General features: G+C 48.8%; 1 protein-coding gene across 3 annotated transcripts in view; it reads right to left on the minus strand.

Moving 5' to 3' along the window:
• The window catches only part of Nav2 (neuron navigator 2), a 368,060-nt gene that overhangs the window by 132,919 nt on the left and 214,266 nt on the right, over positions 1-20,875 (minus strand). For all 3 annotated transcript variants that reach the window (XM_032893546.1, XM_032893545.1, XM_032893544.1), the window contains 3 exons: positions 16,544-16,656; positions 15,445-15,553; positions 13,248-13,637 (listed from right to left, as the gene is read on the minus strand). In XM_032893546.1, coding sequence (XP_032749437.1) covers positions 13,248-13,637; positions 15,445-15,553; positions 16,544-16,656 — 612 coding nt within the window. The remainder of the gene's footprint in view (positions 1-13,247; positions 13,638-15,444; positions 15,554-16,543; positions 16,657-20,875) is intronic.

Below are 20,875 nucleotides of genomic sequence, written 5' to 3' on the forward strand. Positions count from 1 at the left end.
GCTTATGAGTGGACATGTCTCTTCCTACGTAGCAAGGCAGCTGCTGGAGCCGTGGGGGTGGAGGGCTGAAGCGAGGCGTTATTCAGAAGCCGCGTGCCAAGCACACAGGCAAACTAGCCAGCTCCTTTGACAGACAGTAGCCGAGAGTGCAGAGGACCCACAGCAGCCGGACGCTGTGCTAGGCAGGCAGAGGGAAAGTACAATCTAGGAGAGGAAACGGGGCTGATCCTGGGGGCCTCCAGAACACATAATTTGCCTTAAATAAACACACCAGGAGCTGCAGTCATAACAGCTGTGACACATAGGCTAAGGGAGGGGGGTCCCTGATTGGTTTTCTTTCCACTCTTTCCTTGCTCCAGTGCAATACTTTGACAAATAAGGCAAGCTGAAGGTGCCATTTAAACATGGTTGGTGGTGGTGGAGGGGGCTGAATTCTGTAAGCCACACAGTTAGAAAGTGTGTTTGATGTTGTAGCCTTTAATTGCCTTTCGGCCCCTGCTTTCACTATATACAAGAGGTATAATGGCCGTTTTGTGGGTAATATGCTTACAGTAGTCCACTGCTCCTCTGAACCCTTTATCCTGGGGTTTGGGATCTGACTCAGATGGTAAAGTGCTTGCTTAGTACAGACGAGCGCCACATGAGTGGGGGTACCGGCGTATCTATACCTGTAATCTCAGCACCGGGAGGCAGAAGCACGAGGATGAGACGTTCAAGGTCACTCCCAGCTACATGGCGACTTTCTGGCCAGTTTGGGATTCATGAAATCCTGTCTCAAAAATGAATAGACAAGAATCTCCAATCCCCTCATGGTCAGATCAGCTGCCAGAGCAGAAAAGAGGCCCGTCTGATTTTGGGTTGACTTTAACAAGCACGGGTTAAATTTTTTTTCTCAGAAGGATCATCTTTGAGGTCACTCTGAATGCCCAGTCTGGCCTGACCTAGGGAGTCCTGTCTTTCCAGGAGACTTTCCCCCAGAAAGCCACACCCATTTCTGTTTGTTCCCTTGACTAGCTGAGGGTGAACCAGGGCATCCTGAACCCTCAGCTGGAAGATCTTCCTTTGAAAGAATCCTCCTGCAGTCTCCTAGATACACAGCATTCCAGGTTTGGAAGCGCTCAGGTCAGGGAGTGCTGTGTTTCTGTTCTCTGCAAACAGCCCCACCTACAACCTGACAGCTCTGATTGGCAGCACGTTCTTCCGTTCTTCCACACTTTCACTGCAGGCCACCTTAGTGTTTTAGGCAGTGAGAAAATGCAAGTCTAAGTTCCATCTGTGGTCAGAGCTTAGTTCTTGGGTACCTTGTGGTCACTGAATGCTTTCTACACTACCTAGTTTCTATAAGCGGGGATACCACAGTGTCCAGGCTTGGAGCTCTGTGCCGTCTCTCCTCTCCCAAACGGACCCCAGTCTTGCCTTCAACTCATGACCCGGCACTAAGGACACAACAAACTTGACACTATCCAGCCAGCAAACACTCACTATTCCTTACTCACTCTTCTGCTATCAATCCAAGGAAGGGCAGGCTCTGGAGAGCCCTTAACGTTAGACACATCCAGCAGGGGGCAGCACCAGAAGGGACAAGGCTGGAGGATCAATGGCTGAGAGCTCGGGCCTGTAGCCCTTCCCAGGTGTGTGATATGGGACATGACACTTCTCCTGTGATCAGTTTCCAGGTCTCTGTTGGGAATAATGACACCGTGACAGTGCTAGACAGTGCCCTGTCTTCCCAGGGCCCGAAGTATTGGCTATTCCCTAGGGAGCACTCACACTCTTAAAGAAAACTGACTTTTCCTCCCCGAGAGGCCATCCACTGGCGAGAGCTCATCAGCTAGGAGTTGGGGTTCACAAGCCTTCTCCCTCCCCCAGGTTGGAGTGTTCACTAGCTTAATCTTGTACAGGTCTCACGCAGGGAAACACAGCTGATGTGAGTTTATTCATGCAGCTGTGCGGTTAAGTCTAGAATACATCGGTTTGCCTGGGTCTCTTCAACCTCTGTCTCTTAACAATCTTTGCACCTCTTCTGTGATGACTCCTGAACCTTGGGCAGGGGGTGTGATATAGACATCCCATTTATGTCCGAGCACCCCACAGATATTTATTCTCTGCACTTTGATCGGGTGAATAATGGCTAGTCTTAAAGTTCTTAGCAGCCCAGTGCTCTGAGCCCCACCCCTCTGAGTCTCCCTAGCCAGCTATTTCCTCACTTCTCGTGGCTTCGCATCCTTCCTTTCACATTTTGCCTTCTAATCTTCCTGCTCAAGCGAGAAGCCACACTGGCGGAGACCTTGGGAGCACACACGTTGCATCTAGTCTCAGAGAACATTTGGTTCTAGATACGGCTATCCATGTGACCCAGCCAAGCAACTCCCTTTCTGAGCTTCGGTCTCCTCAAAGATAAATAGGGAGCTGGGCAGTGATGGATCACACATTTAATCCCAGCACTTGGGAGGCAGAGGCAGAGGCAGGAGGATCTCTGTGAGTTCAAAGCCAGCCTGGTGTACAGAGTGAGTTCCAGGACAGCCAGGGTTACACAGAGAAACCCTGTCTCAAAAATCAGACCAAACAAACAGACAGACAGACAGACAAAGGTAAATAGAGAATGAAATTGGCCTGCACCTCAAGGAACTGTTGAAGAAGAGGTGAGACAGCCCCTGTATACAAGAATACCACGGAGACTTCCCAAATTGTGGATCAGAGGCACATAGACACATGTATAGACATGAATCGACTACAGCCTTCCTCCCACCTCCTCCACAGAACCAATACCTTATCTATTTTTCTCCGAGCTTTTGACTACTTGACTTGATGTCACCCTTTAAACTTGCCTGCTCAAATATATGAAACTCCTAATCGCAAAAGAGATGGCCAGTCGATTACAGACACAGCTCTTATAGGAGACCCATACTCCAACATGTAGCAAAGATAACCACAAACCCCTGCTCCCCCTTCCCCAAATCAAGAAGGAGATGTGGCCATGATTTATAGCTAGGAGGAACTCTCCTTAGACAGAGTGTATCGTTTTATATTTGAGTCTCGGAAGGTGTCAGCCACCAGAGTCCAGGCAAGTGTATCTGTTGGCCACCAGTCAGGAGTAAGATAAAGAAACAGAGCCACTGCCTCTCATGAGCACCCGAGTCTCACAACTTAGGGATGCTGGGGGCCTGGAAAAGGGTACAATGCCTCCTCTGAGGCACACATACTTCAACTATGGTCTCATTCCCTATAAGATGCTCTAGCTTTGAGCTCCTAGCCTGTTCTCTGTCTCTAGGGCACAGGTGAGCTATCTCCTGTCTCAGACAATTCATTTTCTTGATCCCACACAAGGCCCGTGATGGTCTGAGAGGATGAATTGTATGTGTCAACTTGGCTAGGTATTCAGTCAAACCCTATTCTAGATGTTGTGATGAAGTCTTCTCTTCAGTGAGACTCACATTTAACTCAGCAGATGCTGGATATTCATTACAGGTTATGATATAAAAGTGGACCTCATCTAAGCAGCTGCAGACTTTAAAACAGACAGATCCTGAGGAGGGAATCCTGTTTGTGGCTGGCCCTACACTTACACTCCAAGACCACCTTGGAGGCTTTCGGCTTGCATATCTCTATCACAGCACGGTTAATGGTTAAGTCCCTAAAATTAACCAATGTCCTTCAGTCCCTCTGGTCCTTTAGAAGCACCATGGCCTCGTCATTGAGAATGTCCCAAGAAGGATAGAGGACTCAGACCCATGGAAAACAGGAGCTTAGAAAACGAAGCATTTCCCCTAAGCCATGGCTGGCAGGTTCTCTGACTCCCACTGCAGAGTGTCTATTGCACAGCATGATGGGAGGCTGCTCACGATGAAACTTCAGCTTCTTATCTTGATGGGGCCTCGGCACACGCAGCCTCCAGTTTGAGTTTTTCAGCATGGGATTGCTGTCTCAGGGCCAAGGCTCTCCCAGCTCCATCCAGCTCCATCCAGCTCCTCCTTCCAGCTGCTTTTCTTCATATTCATCTCTACTCCAATCTGGTATTCTCCAACCTCGACACCGTAAATCTGTCAAGGCCATTCTAGCTGCTGGCCAGGCAAAAGCAACTGGGAAGGGATTTGCAATGCCAGTGACTCACAGTTAAGATTAAAGCCAACGTGGGATGGATTTTCTAGAAGAGGGTGGCACAGAGGCTTAAGAGGATCGCAGCGGAGCGGTGGCCCCACCTGCCACCTCAGTTCCCTTTTCAACAAGTGTTCATTCGCAAAGCCCTGGGCAGAGAAAGGAGGGCTTGGCGTTGCTCTGCAGCAGAGAGTGGAGGATACAGGAAGGCACCAGGGAGGGACACAGTGGAACACTAGCTCACAAAGGGAAAGACACAGCAAAAGGAGAGGCCAACTTTTCATGTCTTTCGGGGGTATAAAAATGTTTTGGCGTGTTTAAGAACAGTGTCATATGAAATCTGAATTTGGAGTTGGGAGTTAGCACATAGACGGGCGAAGTAAACATTAGCCCCCGTTTGGAGAATGCATCCAACGCTACAGGTTAGGATATAGTCCCTGCATGGAGAAATGCCCCTTCCGAGTATGATGAGTTCATGGGCCACAGGTTAACACTAGAGAGTAGCTTCAATGATCCGATTTTGGTACAAAAAGGATTATCAAAGGATCCACCCTGGAAAACAAATTCACACCCTGGGGCTCAGCTAAGGGCTGGGACCGAGATATTTGCTAATTTACATGGCCACTGAAATCTACTAAATGTCTGAGTATCTGGAGTGCTGATGAATGGGCCCTATGTGGAGTTCCCCTGTGGGAAATACCTGAAGGCCAGCTGGATCAGGACAGACATGGACAAGCACCTATTCAGACTGTTAACCCACGTGGAACCTGGAGAGGGGAAGATTCTCCCATAAGACAGCTGCCAGGGCAGAGCATGGGAGGGAAAAGGAAGGGGAACCCTGAGGGTGTTGATCAGTCACCATGAGGTTCTCTGACACAACACAGTGGGCTCTCAGTGAAGCCGTCAATGCTCATATTCAACCAGTACGCTGTTAGGTTCCCACCTCAGTCCTGACTCGCTCTCAGGAGAGGCTCCATTCGCTTCTATCATCCTAGGTCTGAGAATGAGCTGGGGCAAGGAGATGGAGTCCGAGAACTTCTCTGAACCAGGCTGAGCTAGGCTGTATGCACACATTCAATGTCTTTGGGTCTTGGTACTTATCACCATGGCCACAGAGAGTTGGAAGGATACATGGACTCCAGGAGCTCTGCCACCTTCTGCTTGTGTCATCCTGCCCCACTATCACTGCTACTCAAAGCAACGTTATCCTCAGGTGAGGGTCACTGGTTTCCTACAGAATCAAGAGGCCACCAAGGCCCTGCAGACTTCCCCAAAGGCCCCACACATTGGCTCTCCATGCTAATAGGAACTACTGACACCCTTAACACCAGGAAAGTCTTCTTCAGTGTATCCTGGCAGAACGTGAAAGATGTAAAACCAGGGTGTGCCTAAGGCCCCTGCCTTCTTACCCGGATTAGAAGAACTTCATGCTCTTTTAGTGTGATGGTATAAGTAAGAGGCTATACCATCGGTCGGAGCAAGGGGCTCGCTACAGAGGCAGGAGAGCAGGGTAGAGAATGAGACCTAGCAAGCCTTGCGTAAGACCTTGTAAAATTAAAGAAACTCAGTTGTCCAAGAGGATGACTGGGAGACCTACTCCAGCCCCAGCCCCTCCATTGAAGGAGGCATAGGAGAAACATGTTGCTAAGAAGACGCGTGCTGTGTGACGATGTACAGAGAACTGTACTCGGTGAAACAGCGTGTGCAGACAACCCACACATGTCAGCAATGTCAACAATGTGACAGAAAGCCCCATCGTTTCTGGAGCAGGGACACTGGAGCTACTGAACCCACCCTTGCTCCTCTCTCAGAAGTGTGTCATTTCCTTCTGTTTCTGCTGCAATCGTGGTGATGACCCTAGGACTCCCAACGAATACCCACATCCTAATGTCGCCAGGCCACACTAAATGTACTTTGGCCTCTGCCCTTCATTATTAGCAAGAGCCCCGAGCTCTCGGAATGTCCTGAGTGATGGGACGGGAAGAGTATCTTCCATAAACCCCTTTCCACCGCACCTGCATCTGTGCTGCTGAGCTAACTGTGGACGGCCGCTGGACGGCCGAGGAACCAACCATATGATTAATAGGTTGGCACTCTCGGCCCCACCATCCCTGGGGAGAGGGGCTGGAGACTGGCTTACTCACAAGTCGTCTCATGTAAGCAGTCATGGCTACACAGGAGAATGTCTATCAACTCCCTCAACTACATGATTCAGAGAGCCTGAGGTTGGTAAACACACAGAGGTGCTGGGAAAGATGTTCCCTCTCTTTCCATGATGGTCCGTCTTCCTGAGGTCTTCAAGGTCAGCGGCCACTCATGCAGGAGAATGGTCTTCTGTCCTAAAGGCCAACTGAAGCACTCGCTCACTTATGAACTGTTTACTATGGGACCACCGTTGTGCTAATCGATGAAGGTGTGTGAGCATTCAAGACAGATGTGACCTTACTCTTCAGAGCATGTGACAGGTATGGTTTTGTCCCCCTCCGTAGGTCTCCCTTCTAGGCATAGGTATGTGCATACATATCACAGGCACACATGTACAGGCACACATTTACAGGCACATGCAGAGCAGTTCTAAGGCTCCCAAAGCTGGCTCAGACACTTCCAGCCTCAGGTGACCTGAGAGAACAAGAAGACTCTTGGCCCTAACGGGGGAGGGAGAAGCCAAGATATGGCTCACGTAGTCGACACCTAGACCCTGTATGGACTGGATGCTTGTGCTGGTATCAGGAGATAAAATCCCAGGAAGGGAGGTAATTTAGTCTCCACAAGGTTTTACAAACAGAATTTTGGGATGGGACTGGTGTTCTTCTAAGAAGGGGAAAACACAAGCTTTTCCTTTCTTTGCCATGCAAAGATACAGCCACCATTTTTACACTACAAAGAGAGGCCTCACTGAAACCCATCCGCTGTTTAAAACCCAAGTCTAAGGCACTTTATGATATCAGCCTGGGCTCTCTGAGGTACATCCTGAAGTACTGAAGGAGTTACAAGCCAGGCTCCTTGATTTTTTTCCGAGGAATTTTGTCTCCCAGGAAAAATGTGCCCACCTCTGTTGATGGGGTTTTGCCTGCCTCTGAGCAGGGGGACTCAGGCTATGCAGATCTCAGTCTTGAAGACCAGAATGCTCAAAGCTTTGCCTTTCTCTCCCGTGCTGGTTAGCCACAGCTGAGGAGCAACTTCCTTGCCTGCAGTTCCACCACCTTAACATGATTGTACCACTCATAGGCAACAGGGCCACAGCAACATTCATATTGGCCACTCGGTGACATCACAGGCCAAGCTGGCTTCCTCCAAGTGCTCAGTGACAAGGATCACTGGGAGGTCCTGCCAGAGTGGGCATCACAAACAGTCACAAAACATTAAATGCCTACTATGCCCTACTCTCTGGACTTAGGCAAGTGAAAGACACTATCCTTCTCCCAGAAGCTCCTATGGAGAAGACATTGCAGGCTTATTTATGCATACATACATGTATCTATGCACACACTTACTTGCGTACCTGTGATTCTTTGCCTGGTGCCAAGAACCATCTCTGATTTTCAGTATTAAGAATTTGTTCCAGTTCATTTGGTAGGGCAGGGATTAAATCACAGGTCTCTTTGGTTCCTAGCCCATGTGATGCGACACCAGCCGGTCCTCAAACATTCATGTGAGAATGGTTTACCTGGTTGTTTAGGGATGAGCCAAGGCCAGCAGAACCACACAGGTGGGCGTGTCTATGGGGTGGTGTTTTTCAGCACAGCTAGACAGGCTTGCCAGGGAAAAGAGCTACATGGCAAAGTGGCATGGCCCAAGCGTGGAGCGCTGCAGACATAGGGCTCACTTGTGTCAATGTCGTACTTGGCCCAGCCAGGAAAGTGCAGACTGTGTAAGGGGCCATAACTGGGTAAGTTAAGGGAGGCAGATGGATAAACCACTGAGAGTGATCTGCGCTCACTTCAGAGCCAGTTTCAAAGGCTACAGAAGCCACCAAAGGATCTTAAAGAGAGCAGCGAGAGAACATTTGAGGTTAAGTTTAAATGGCTGATTTTCCAGGAAGGGATATATGTTTATACTTCAGAAGATTATAAAACCCAGTGCTGCCTTTGAAAAAGGGAGAAAAAAAAATCCTTCAAACAGATGGGCGCTAGGTCTGCTCTTATAATTTTATTCGGTGTCATATGACGCACTGAAGGTTTAGAATCAGAGCATGGAACTGACTCAGGACATCCAGACTTGCTAAGGGATTCCTTCCTCTGTCACTTTAATTTCTCTTCTATTATAACCAAGACCCAATTTATCAAACAGAAGATGCAGTGGGGTCAGACGATGATGTGTAACATATTCCACACCAGGGTGTTGTAGGTTGAAGCCATTATGCAGGTGAAGGCAGTCAAGATAAAATGAGGCCTGACCTTGGACGAGAAGAAAGGGAGGTGGGAACAGAGGTTTTAGAAGGGAGGGAGAAGCAGGAGTGAGGATCGAGGAAGAGGAGCTGGGAGAACACGTGGGCAGATGCTAAGATTCTTCTCTGCGCATAGATGCAGGTTGTTACGACTATTTTTAAGGGATGAGTGTGTACAGGATTTTGTGCTGTCTAAATAGGCAAATTATATCTTATTAATTGGATCAGAGATTATCATGTGCTGTGTTCTTTCACGGGGTGACATAATTGAGTTCAAGACAGTGTGTGGGGCTGGAGAGATGGCTCAGCAGTTAAGAGCACCTGACTACTCTTCCAGAGAGGTCATGAGTTCAATTCCAAGCACCCACATGGTGGCTCACAACAATCTATAATGGGATATGAAGCCCTCTTCACATAAAATATAATAAATGAAAAAATCTTAAAAAAAAAAAAAAAAAAAGACAGTGTGTGATGGCAGGTCACACCAAGCCCGCCACGGAATTGGGAAGTGTATGCCTGGCATGGTTGCAACCCACCAAGGGAACTGTGAGTGAGGGCAGGGAGGCGTGGCAGGGTGCCGCAGTGGAACAACTCTCAAACTGCCCAGGTCAGAGGAAGCCTGGGAGAGAAAGTGCAGAGCGGTACACGCGAGAACCGGTCTCAACAAGTGCATTTTTTTTTATTATTTACTGCAACAGGGTATGATAAACACACAGTGGGACTACTGCCCTCTTCATGCAGCTCTTAGCTAGACTTCACAGCGACGACACAGTAATGTCAGGGTCAGGTGCACACACAGAGAACATAAGCTACACATGAAAAGCAGTTGATACACCGAGCCAGAGCCCAGCATCATTTAAAAAACGAAGCCACAGGTTTTCAGAAACTAGAGCTAACTTCCATAGCAGGTTTCTGAATACCTTGGCTGTCAACTTTTGCAAGCATTTTCCTTAAAGAGGCTCTCACCTGAGGAAGATGGCTCAGGCATTGGGGCTGTGCTCCCCCTAAGCCAAATGAACAGCTGGATACAAACTTGTCACTGTGTTGCTTCTAAGTCCCCATATGTTACAGGCGGATAGGACCTCTAGACCCTAGTAGAAATGTTGTGTCTTTGTTAGATAAACATCTGTAACAAGATTCAACCTGAAAGAGAGGTCAGCTAGAAGGTTAAAATGTACATCTGGTGACTGGAGAGTTTAGGGAATTTAGATGGCATGCTTGACATCACAGCGCTCACAAGAGATTGTGTGGGGCTTAAACCCTTGATGGAGTTTCTCATCCATCCACTCTTGCCTCAAAAGTGATGTATTGAGCAGATTTTGGAGAGCAGAAAAAAAGTGACCAGTTTTGATACAACTGTGTCAGTTTGAGAAAACAAAAAGTGCTGTAGAAAGACCTTAGGCCCTGGGCTTGTAAAGTTGAGCTGTTAACTTGGCCTCACAGCAGAACCCTACCTGTGTTCTCACAGATGCAGGCAGACTTAGCAAGTGTTCCAGGAAGTTCCCAGTAGAAAGAGCATTAAGTATCACCTAGGCTGCCTCTTCCGGTTTGGAAGTTCCTACAGTAGAAAGCATACTGCAGGAAAGGGCAGACCTCCTGGGTTTCAGTCACAGGGGTGTGCCTAGGCTTCTGCATAACCTACATTTCCTCTAAATCCCCGCTTCCATGGAGAAGGCACCAGCTTCCCAAAGCAGGGAAGCAATGAAGGTAACCAGAGCTTCTCCTTGGGACATCGCTAAGCTTCAGCCTGGAGTGTGCACATGTCTCCACCTTGTGGACATTATTAGTGCTCTATTAAACTCAACCCACTGTCCAGCAATTAGCAAGGAAGTAGCTCTTTGTCTCAGGGTACAGAAACCTCAGAGGAACCAGGATGTGGGCTTGTATGTCACAGTGAGGATAGGTAATGACCAACTTGAAGCTGTGCTGGATGCCCAAATTGCCTAAACAATAGTAAAAGATTAAACTCTGTGCACTTCAGTTTCATGCACTGTATACATATGCCTATTTTCAGTATTCATGAAAAGCTAGAAACACAGAACAGCTGACTTGGCCAGACTATGCCAGACTGTTCATCAGGGCAATTGGTGTTTGAAGCTTTTCTGGATGGGAGAAATTTGTTAAGACTGTAAGAATTTAGTAGTTCTTGGTCTTGAAGGTCTTAGCACCTAAAATGCTCCTAACTTCAACACAAAATCCAAACATCTCAGTGGTTATGCTTTAAATCTTTTTTTCTTAAATATATTTTAGTGTGTGTGTGTGGGGGAGGGGAGGGGAACAGAGAGACAGAGGGAGGGAGGGAGAGGGACAGAGAGGAGAGAGAGACAGAGAGACAGACACACAGAGAGAGAGAGAGACAGAGAGACAGAGACACACACACGCACACACAGAGACAGAGAGAGAGACACAGAGAGACACAGAGAGACAGAGACAGAGACAGAGACACACACAGAGAGAATATGCATACTTGTGCACATGACAATGTCAGGCAATGACAGACACTGCTCTGTCCCTCTCTGAGACAGGGTCCCTTACTGAGCCCGGAGGCAGGATAGTGGATAGAAACCTCTGTGACCCCCTTCCTTTCTACCCCCCTACAGTGTCAAGTTAATTCTCACAAATCTATACCCAGTTTTTTATGTGGGTGCTGGCATTTGAACTCAGGTCCTCCAGCAATTACCCTAACCCACTCAGCCACCTCCCCAGCTCTATGCCTGAGCTTATTTGTAGTTGGGGCTGGAGAGATGGCTTAGTGTTTGAAGGCACCGGCTACTCTTAAGGAGAACTTGAGTTTGATTCTCAGCACCCTCTGCGGGTAGCTCGCAACCATCTGAAACAGGGGGTCCAATGTAACCATCAGTCCCTGGAGGCCCCTGGTCCTCTTCTGACCTTTGCAGGCATCAGGCACACACATGGTACACACACGTATACACAGGCAAAGTACACATGCGGAATAAGGATGCTAATAGAGAGAATAGTAGTTGTACTGTTTCAGCACAGCAAGCAGGTCCTGGCGATGGTGTAGCACAGTGGTTAAAGCCAAAGGGCTTTGGAGCTACTTCCCCTGGCCTCTTTACTTACTTACTCATGTATTTTAGTTTTACGAGACAGTTTCTCAAGACAGTTTGGCTGTCCTGAAACTCACAGAGATCCACCTGCCTCAGCTTCCCAAGTACTGGCATGACAACACCACCGCCAAGCATTTTTTAAAAACCATACATTTTGGGCTGGAGAGATGGCTCAGCAGTTAAGAGCACTGACTGCTCTTCCAGAGGTCCTGAGTTCAAATCCCAGCAATCACATAGTGGCTCACAACCATCTGTAATGGAATCCAATGCCCTCTTCTGGTGTGTCTGAAGACAGTAACTGTGTACTCAAATATATAAAATAAATATTAAAAAAAAACCCATACATTTTAATAATGTGTCTGAGTGTAGGTATGTGTAAGCAAGGGACAGTGCCCACAGAGGTGGGGGTGTGGGATTCCTTGGAGCTGGAGTTACAGGTGGTTCTAAGCTACCTGACATGGGTGTTGGGAACTGAACTCGGGTCCCCAGGAAGGACGGTGAGCGCTCTTAACTGACGGTGACCTTCTCTCTATTTCTCTCCGCCTCTTCAACAGGTACATAACCACTTGTATGTTTTCTTGCCTTCCTGATCCAGTTTCTTCGTTTATCAGCCAAAGACTACGACATCATTTACCCTTAGGATGGACATACAAGCACCAACTCAGTATGTGGCAGCCGGTAGGGGTGGCAGCCATGACTAATGAAACACCACTGACTCTACATCCCGCGTCTATGGGGAGCGTTAGGGTTGCTAGCTCTGACCTTTCTTATCTGTAATTTTTCATTGCTAGGACATTAAGGGTGGAAATGGTCTTAGGAAACTTCAAAGCAAGTCATGTGAGCAGATAAAGTCTCAGGTAGGCAAAATAAAGAGTTGTAAGTGACATTTGCAACATACCCGAAAGTGAAGCCATAAATAAACCTCCTCCCTCCTCCCTCTTGTACACAGGGTACACACTCTGATGTTCATGAATCGCCCTCAGGCGCATCATGGTGGCGAGTCTTTAATTCACAGGTAAAGGGACCTTTACCTCCCCCTGCCCCCCAGCCATCCAACCATGCGCCCACCCATTCAGAAGACCCATTAGCTCCGATGCACACTGTACTGGGGACTCAGAGCGCAGTAGGAGGGAAGGGGAGACAATGATAAACCAACTCATCCTCAGAGTGACTTTAAGCAGTGTGACACGCTTTGAAAAGAGCCACCCATGGGGTGAGGGCACTGGATGGGACACCCTTTCAAATGCAATGGCCAGGGGGAGGAGGCTCCCCAGAGACCAAGGAGACTGAATGAAAGCCTGGAAACAGTGCAAAGATGGTGGGGCTGGGAAGAGGTAGTGGACATGGAGGACGGAGGGAGGAGGTGCAGCAGAGGAGAGCAAGGTGGGAGCTGAGGGGAGGGAGATGCATGAGCCCTGAGAGGATGGAACAGTCAGGTCGGTCACACAAGCCCAGGAGGGTAGGCCACTGGTCGGGCAGTTACCCAGAGCCAGGCTGGCATAAGGGACGCAGGCAGCAGATATGTTTACACAGTAAAGTTGTGTGGGTCCCCAGTGCTCCTTTTGAAGCAAGGCCCAGCAGTGTTCCCCACCACACCGCCTCTGGCGGGTGCAGATGAGGCAGCTCTGGAGGCCTCTTAGCAAAGGCAGGCAAGAGAGACTCAAGGGAGGGCCAGGCCTCCCCATTTGTTTACTTACCCGCTAGTGATGTCATCAGTCCGGATGTTCTTGCTCAGGACGTCGCCATCACTCATGTAGCCAGGGGCGTCCATGCTGATGCCTTCCAGGTCTACTTCATCGCCCGCCTTGTCCGAGACATCCACATGGCAGATGCTGCTGCCCCTGGAGGCCAGTTGCCTTCTCAGAGGAGCAGAGTACACGTAGCGGCCTGCCTCGGCACTGATGAAGCGGCTGGCATTGGCTCGAGGTGGATACCCATTGCCCATCGAAGGGGCATCTCCCGCCTGGAGCCGGGGGCTGGACTGTCCGAGTCTCCAGGTCAGGGGAGTGGGTCTTCCCGTGAGGCTGAGGATGCTGCGGCCGCTTATCTCTGTGGTGACGTTGGTGTCAAACGTGGTTTCTAACGTACTGAAAACATAAAGCCAAACCTGGGTTAGACCCCAACGGGTGCAGGTTTGATGGTTTTTAAATGTTCAGAACTAGAGAAAAACAATCGTCTCCTTTATAAAGCAGGATAAAAACAGCAGGCACCAAGCACCACCTGGCAGTTCCTTTATTAACAAGGGAAAAGAGAAGCTATGCATTTACCTGCACATTCTGGAAATCCTACCCGGGATGTTCTCTTTTTAAATGTGGTATAAGACACTCTTCACTGACTCTTTAATTACACGCAAAGTGCAACGCCTCATTCTGCTTCCAGTTCAGGAACCAGAAAATGCTCAAACTTGTGAAGAAGCGACAAAGGACCCTCTGACCGACTTGCTCCAGAGTTGCTGTGTCACGATTTCTTCAAGGGTTGGCTACAGCAGCCCGAGGTGATGCTCTTAAAACTTCGCACCCGCCTCTCCCTCCCTCTCTAACATCCCAGAGTCAATGCAGGTGCAAAGAGGGGTGATAGACTCACGCCTACTCATGAAGTCACAGGACCCAACATCAGCATCCAAGTCCTTCAAATACCTGAAGGGTAGGAAGACACTTCCTCCATTCGTGTGGCTGCTTTTATCCCATCCCCTGCCTGAAACCCTGAAAACCCTGACCTCATTTTTTCACATCTCGGACCCTGGGGTTCTGAAGACAGAGCCCTGATGTACCAAGTATTTATTTACTTATCCCAGAAGCTGTTGCCTGTCTGTGAGGTATGTTCTTCTAGCTGGGCTGCCATGTCGAGCCTCAGCGGGAGAGGAAGTGCCTACCAAGACTCTTAGTGACGGGGTCTGACAGCTAGTATGGATTGTCCGTTTGACAGGACTGAGGATCACCTAGGAGACACTCCTCTGGGCTTATCTGTGAGGGAGAGTCTAGCTGAGGTGAGAGGACCCGCCCTGCCTGTGGGTGTCCCAGGCCAGCTCACAGGAGCAAGCACGCTGTGCACCAACGTTCATGCATCTCTGCTTCCTCACTGTGGACCGGCTGCCTCACCATTCCCACCATGGTGAATTACGTCCCTTTAAGCCAAACACCAAAACGAACTTCTTCCTCCCTTAAGTCACTTTCCTTAGGTACTTAGTCACAGCAACAGAAGAGTAACAGAAGCAGCGGGAAGCCCGCATTTCCTCCTTTTATACATTTACCACAGAAAGTGAAACCAGAGAAGCAACCGGAGAACCCTAGGGAGCCCAGTGGGTAGCCGGGGACTCTTTGATTTTCAAAGCCAAAAACAAACTGTGAGACCTCCTTCTGCCAAAATCAGGGAGGAGCGCCCACGTTACATCCTCCTTAAGGGTCTCGCCCGAACAAGGAAAACAACCGGAGAACCCTTCCAACAAAACCACAGTTTAAACAGAGAGGAGTTTTATAAACGCTTTCTCTCATCTTTCACACACGTGCATGACTAACAGTATCGGTGTTGTGTATCAGAAGACCTGGTAGGAATTCAAGTTACTCGGTTTGTCACACAGGTCAAACACAGTTCACCTGTTCCTTCCAACAGCTCGCTGTAGTTTTGAAAAACGCGAGTGAAATTAAGTTTAGAATGGAGCTGGAGCAACTTCCTCCGGGGAAGTGAACCCGGAAACCTTGCGCTCTGGGGTGGTGTCATCCCCTTCACTCTGTGAACGGTCTTGGCGTCTCTGTGAACTCTGACACACTTGTGGACCAGGTTATCCATTCCACTCTCAACCAAACCACTCTGGGGGTGGCACGGCGGGCACGAGAGAAGCAGAGTTAGGAGCTCCCAGCAAGCTCTCTCTGCAAGGCAACTCAACAATGCCCATACCTGTGCGTAACCTGAGTTCCCCGTAAACTGGACATGGTCTCTTCTAAATTCTGTCTTAGGTCTGCGATGTTCTTCACTGTCCGAAGTCGCCGAGCCTCCGGGTCTTCCGCTGGAGAAGCAAGGGTTAAGGTCAGTCTAATGCTGCTAGATCACGATGAGGTTCTTTTTTTTTTTTTTTTTTTTTTTAAGATTTACTTATTATGTAGACAGCATTCCACCTGCATGTACTCGTGCAGGCCAGAAGAGGGCACCAGATCCCATTACAGATGGTTGTGAGCCACCATGTGGTTGCTGGGAATTGAACTCATGACCTCTGGAAGAGCAATTAGTGCTCTTAACCGCTGAGCCATCTCTCCAGCCCCACAATGAGGTTCTTAAGAGCTGCAACCAAGTGGGGGACGATAATACCGATCTATGACTGGCTTCTACGTTTACAGTAAGGACTTGACGCCATTCGTGGATGGATAGCGGATGGATAGATGATGGACAGTCATATGGATGGACACCTACATGTCTGTCTGTTTGTCTGTCTGCATAGATAAATAGATGCATACACACATGGATAGATGGATGTGTGGATGTGTGAACACGCACACACACATACACACACACAATGTCACTGTACAACGCCAACACGGACCCCCCCCTTGAAATGGAGTTACAGATGGTTGTTGTAAGCCACAAGGGTGCTGGGAATCTAATCCAGGGACTCCGTGAAAGCAGCAAGCGCTCTTACCCGCCAAGCCAACCGTAAAACTAAAAATCAATCCAATGTTTTAGAGTTCTAAATTTTTTTTTTTTGATGTTGTCGTCAAAAAGCAACTTCACGGGAAGGGTAAACCGTGCGACTCAAGCTAAGCATTAAAGTAGTCCACGGCCCAAACAGGAGACACGCCCACAAGGAAGAGATTTCGCTACGCTTCCAGGGAGGAACAAAAAGGCTGTGAGAGAGAAGAGGGGGAAAGGGAATAAACTAACTGCTGATGAAACCAACTTTGCCCGACTCCTGCACCACGGTGGCTGGCGGCAGCCTGCCTAGCCGGTGCTCGAGGGAGGGGCTTCTTCACCCGCAGTCACACAATCCGGGGCTCCTACTCACCAGTGAGTTCCTCCAGAGCAGGCTGTCCACTCTTGGTGTAGTGGCTGGGCTCCATGCTCACACCCGCTGAGCTGGACTCGGCAGTGACGTTCCCTTCGGTGTCCGTCTGGGACCTTTACATACAAATCAGAGCTGACCCCATCATCCGGAGTGGCAACCATCCCATCGGAGCCACTTGCCATGGCCTGCTAAGCAAGCAGCTGAGGAGCAGAGCCAGCCAGGAGACCGAGTCTAAATAATTCAACAGCCACACGTGGAGAGAGCGACTGAGCCCAGAAAGATGAAATATTCAAAGCCCCAAAGGAGGGTCTGCCGTTTCTCAAGTGAGGGTCCAACCAGAAATATGCTGGAGGGTGCTGGGTGGCTTAAACACTCAGACTTACAGCAAAAAGCAACGGGTAAGTTACCACAGCACCAGTAACGAAAGCATGAACGTGATTCCACGGACAGTCCCTCTCCCTCCACAATCCTCCTCCTGACATGGCTCTCTCTGAAGCGGCTGAGTGTGAGGCCGGTCAGGAATGGGTGCCAAGCAGCTGTGTCTACCCTCCAGGTTTCTGATTCGCAGCTCAGATCCTCTGACATGAAAGGTCTCATTGATCATTATTTCAACACTTGACTGAGATCCGCACTTTCCCAACCCTTCCCCCGGGCCCTGTATTTGTCAAGCAGATTGAACCAGTGGCCGGTTGCCTGGGAGGTTTTCTGGCCACAGCGGCTTTGGCTTACTCAGACCTTGCTGGTGACATGGGTTGATGGGCACCGAGGCCTGGAGTGATCCAGCTACTTTTCGCCACCAGGAAGAAAACATCCCCCCTGCCCCCCGCCATTTTTGTTGGGGATTGAACCCAAGGGCCTTGTGCATACATGGCACGTGTTCTAGCATGGAGAAATATTACCATCCCGGAGAACGTGCCAAAAATGTAGATGTACTGTGGGAGATGAACTGATAACTTCAAACCACCCACCGTTCTTTGTTCTCATTCTGTCCCACTGAAGCCATCCACTCCTAGTTCCCATAGCCACCCCTTTTAAAGGTCGGTTATTATCCCAGTGTTCCTGTTTACCCAGACAGTCGGAGTTTGAAGCTCTGTCATCTACTTAGGACTTATAAATGCCCTAAAACAGGTACACTGCTTGTAGCCCAATGATTGTAAATGAAAGCCAGGCAGGTATATAACTAGCCTACAGAAGTATTGCTAAAATATTGTTTGCATAGTAATTTTAAAAATTAAATTAGCATGTTCTCTCTGTCTCTGTCCGTCTGTCTCCCCCCCACCCCCACCCCCAATCTAGGTCTCTCTATGTAGTCATGACTGTCCTGCAATTCACTGTGTAGACTAGATGACCTCGAACTCAAAGAGATCTGCCCACATCTGCCTCACGAGTGCTGGGATTAAAGGCAGGTGCCACCACACCTGGCAAATTAGTTCATTATTTAAAATCTGTGAGCTTTGGGGGCTGGAAAGAACTCATCAGTGAAAAGGACATACTGCTCTTGCAGAGGACCCAGGTTTAATTTCTACCACTAACAAAGACTGGCTTATCATTGCCTATAACCCCAGATCCAGGGGATCTGCTGCCTGCGGCCTTCATAGGTCCCCGTACTCATATGCACAGCCTCAGCCACATATAGACATAACTAAAAATAGTAAAATAATTTTAAAAGTTGGGAGGCGTCACATAAGAATCTATCTGGATTTTTGCCTTCAGGCAGTGGAAGGAAGGAAGGAAAGAAGGAAAGATGGGAGGGAGGGAGAAAGGAAAGAAGGAAGAAAGGATGGATGGGAGGGAGGGAGGGAGGAGGGAGGGAGGAAGGAAGGAAGGAAGGAAGGAAGGAAGGAAGGAAGGAAGGAAGGAAGGAAGGAAGGAGGGAGACAGGGGGAAGGAGGGAGGAAGGAAGGAAAAAGGATGGATGATGGAGCTGGAGATACTGAGCTCAGTCTTGTAGAGCGCCATCTGCTGGCGCCAAGCGGTGGTGTGCCCTCTAGAGGAGCAGGGCACTTGCTTGTGTTACATCACTGTAGCCCTGTTCTTCTGAACATACATGCGCACTCTGCAATGACCCTGCCGTCATCCCACAGAATGTTGACAAACCCTACCTGAAACATCTGGGCTTACACCTGAGACTATCGTATGTTGTGAACTGCAGTTCTTTTACTGTGCACGTAAAGATTTCTGCTTTAAATATTTTTTAAGATTTATTTTATTTTACATGCATTACATGTATGAGGGTTTTGCCAGTATGTATGTATGTATGTATGTATGTATGTATGTATGTATGTATGTATGTATGTGCAACATACTCCTGCAGTACTTATAGAGGCCAAAAGTAGGCATCAAATAGCCTGGAACTGGAGTTAATAGATGGTTGTGAGCCACCATGTTGGTGCTGGGGAATAACCCCAGGTCCTCTGCGATAGCAGCCAGTGCCTTTTTAACAGCTAAGCTACCTGTGCAGCACCAAGAATCCTTGACATAGACAGGAAGACAATATGGATCCTGCAGTGAGACAGACTTGGGGTTTTTTATTTTGTTTGTTTGTTTTTCTTTTGTTTTTGTTTGTTTGTTTGTTTGAGGGCTCTTTGTGTAGCCCTGGCTGTCTTAGAACTTGCTCTGCAGAGCAGGCTGGCCCTGAACTCCCAAGATCAGCACATCTTGGCTCTGGAGTACTCTGTCTCCACGTCCAGCAGCGGGCTTGATTTTAAACCCAGGCTCTTCTAAAGACCACGTCTGTGACTTGGAACAAACTTCCTGGTCTGGGCGTCAGTTGCTCAGCTATAGAACTGGAATTTTAAAAGCAAGCTGGCTCCCAAAACTGGGAAGACTGGGGGGACTAGGACGAAGAACCCCTTAGCTGGGTCTTTGCACACATTTGGTTCACAAGCAATTGCTAGCTGTCTCTGTGGCCAGTGCCTAAGACCATAGTAGGTGGCCCCAGCAGACACAGGGCAAGGTGCTGTGGTCCAATTCCTATCTGGGTCCCTCCTTCCCAGTCTCTCTTCACTGCCTTCTCCAAAGAGGACTTTGCCTAGAAAGTGAGTACACACAGGGAAGGCTGGCCTTGAGTATCTGGGAGGTTCCTTTCCTCTTGCTCCTCACACATTAGTCAAAAGAAATCCTTCTTCCCATAGATGATGATGATGATGATGATGATGATGATGATGATGATGATAATAATAATGTAATAATAATAATAATAATAATAATGAAGTTGAATATTTGCTTTCTAGTCTGCCAAAGAGATCGCAATCAAAATAAAGAGGGAACAGCAATGGCAGTGTCCAAACACTCACATGCTTTAACATGGCTAGTAGGAGTTGTCAAGTAGCCTGCGTGTGTATCACCTCACAGCACGGTGAATCCACTAGGATTGCCCCAATCCCACCTCCGCACTTCAGAGAACAATTCACGAGAAGCCGTGCACGCAGCCTCACCAGGCATCTACTGAAAGATGCCCCAGTGTTCTTCTCAGCACCGACAGCTGAGCTGATGACTTGACTGAATAAAGTAGAACTGTCTGCCAACCGGAGGAGATTGCTACGACTCTCACAGAAGGGGGAAGTGGGCAGAGGAGTGCAAACATGGGACAAGAGGAAGCCTGGCATCATCCCTGTACTGCACGGACGCTGGCTAGCTTTCTCCTGACATACAGGAAGCCTGAGGGTTCACGGGAACACAACTCAGGTAGGGAGAGGGGGGGACATGTAATTCTTTGGGGAGTCACACAGACATAAGAAGTTGAAATGTGGGTGTGAGTGCACACACCTGTGCAAATGCACCTGTGTGAACACACGTGTGCGTTTGGCACATGAATGTGTGATTGCGCCTGTACTTGTGTGCAACTGTTGATGCATACGCTTTGAGCATCTGTACACAGTTGTGCTTCTTTGCTTTGGGAGTGGGCAGAAGGTGACAATGGATCATTTTGCTATGTCCACAGGTATTTGGGGCCACCTCACTGTGAAGTGGGGTCAAGTACATGCTATCCCCGTCTATCGCAGGGCCAGAGAAAGCTCTGCGAGCCAAAGCTCTCAGCCCCCTCTCAGTAGTACAGGAGCTTCCGTGAGCCCGAAGAGATCATCCAGTCTCAAGGGTGTCTGTCTCAGCATGGGAGTGTGGTAGGGGCAGAGCGGAGTGGCTCTCAGGACAGAACAACAATGCAGCATGTTCCTAATTCTACGCGGGCTGCTGGGGCACTACAGATGTGCCATCAGAGACACCGGGCTTCGGAGGCAGGAAAAGGACAGCAGACTTCAGCCTAATACATCTCTTGTTCTAGAATAGCCCTTGTTGATCTTACTACTACTACTACTACTACTACTACTACTA

The sequence above is a fragment of the Rattus rattus genome, chromosome 2, assembly GCF_011064425.1.
Source record: "Rattus rattus isolate New Zealand chromosome 2, Rrattus_CSIRO_v1, whole genome shotgun sequence".
Taxonomy (NCBI): Eukaryota; Metazoa; Chordata; class Mammalia; order Rodentia; family Muridae; genus Rattus; species Rattus rattus.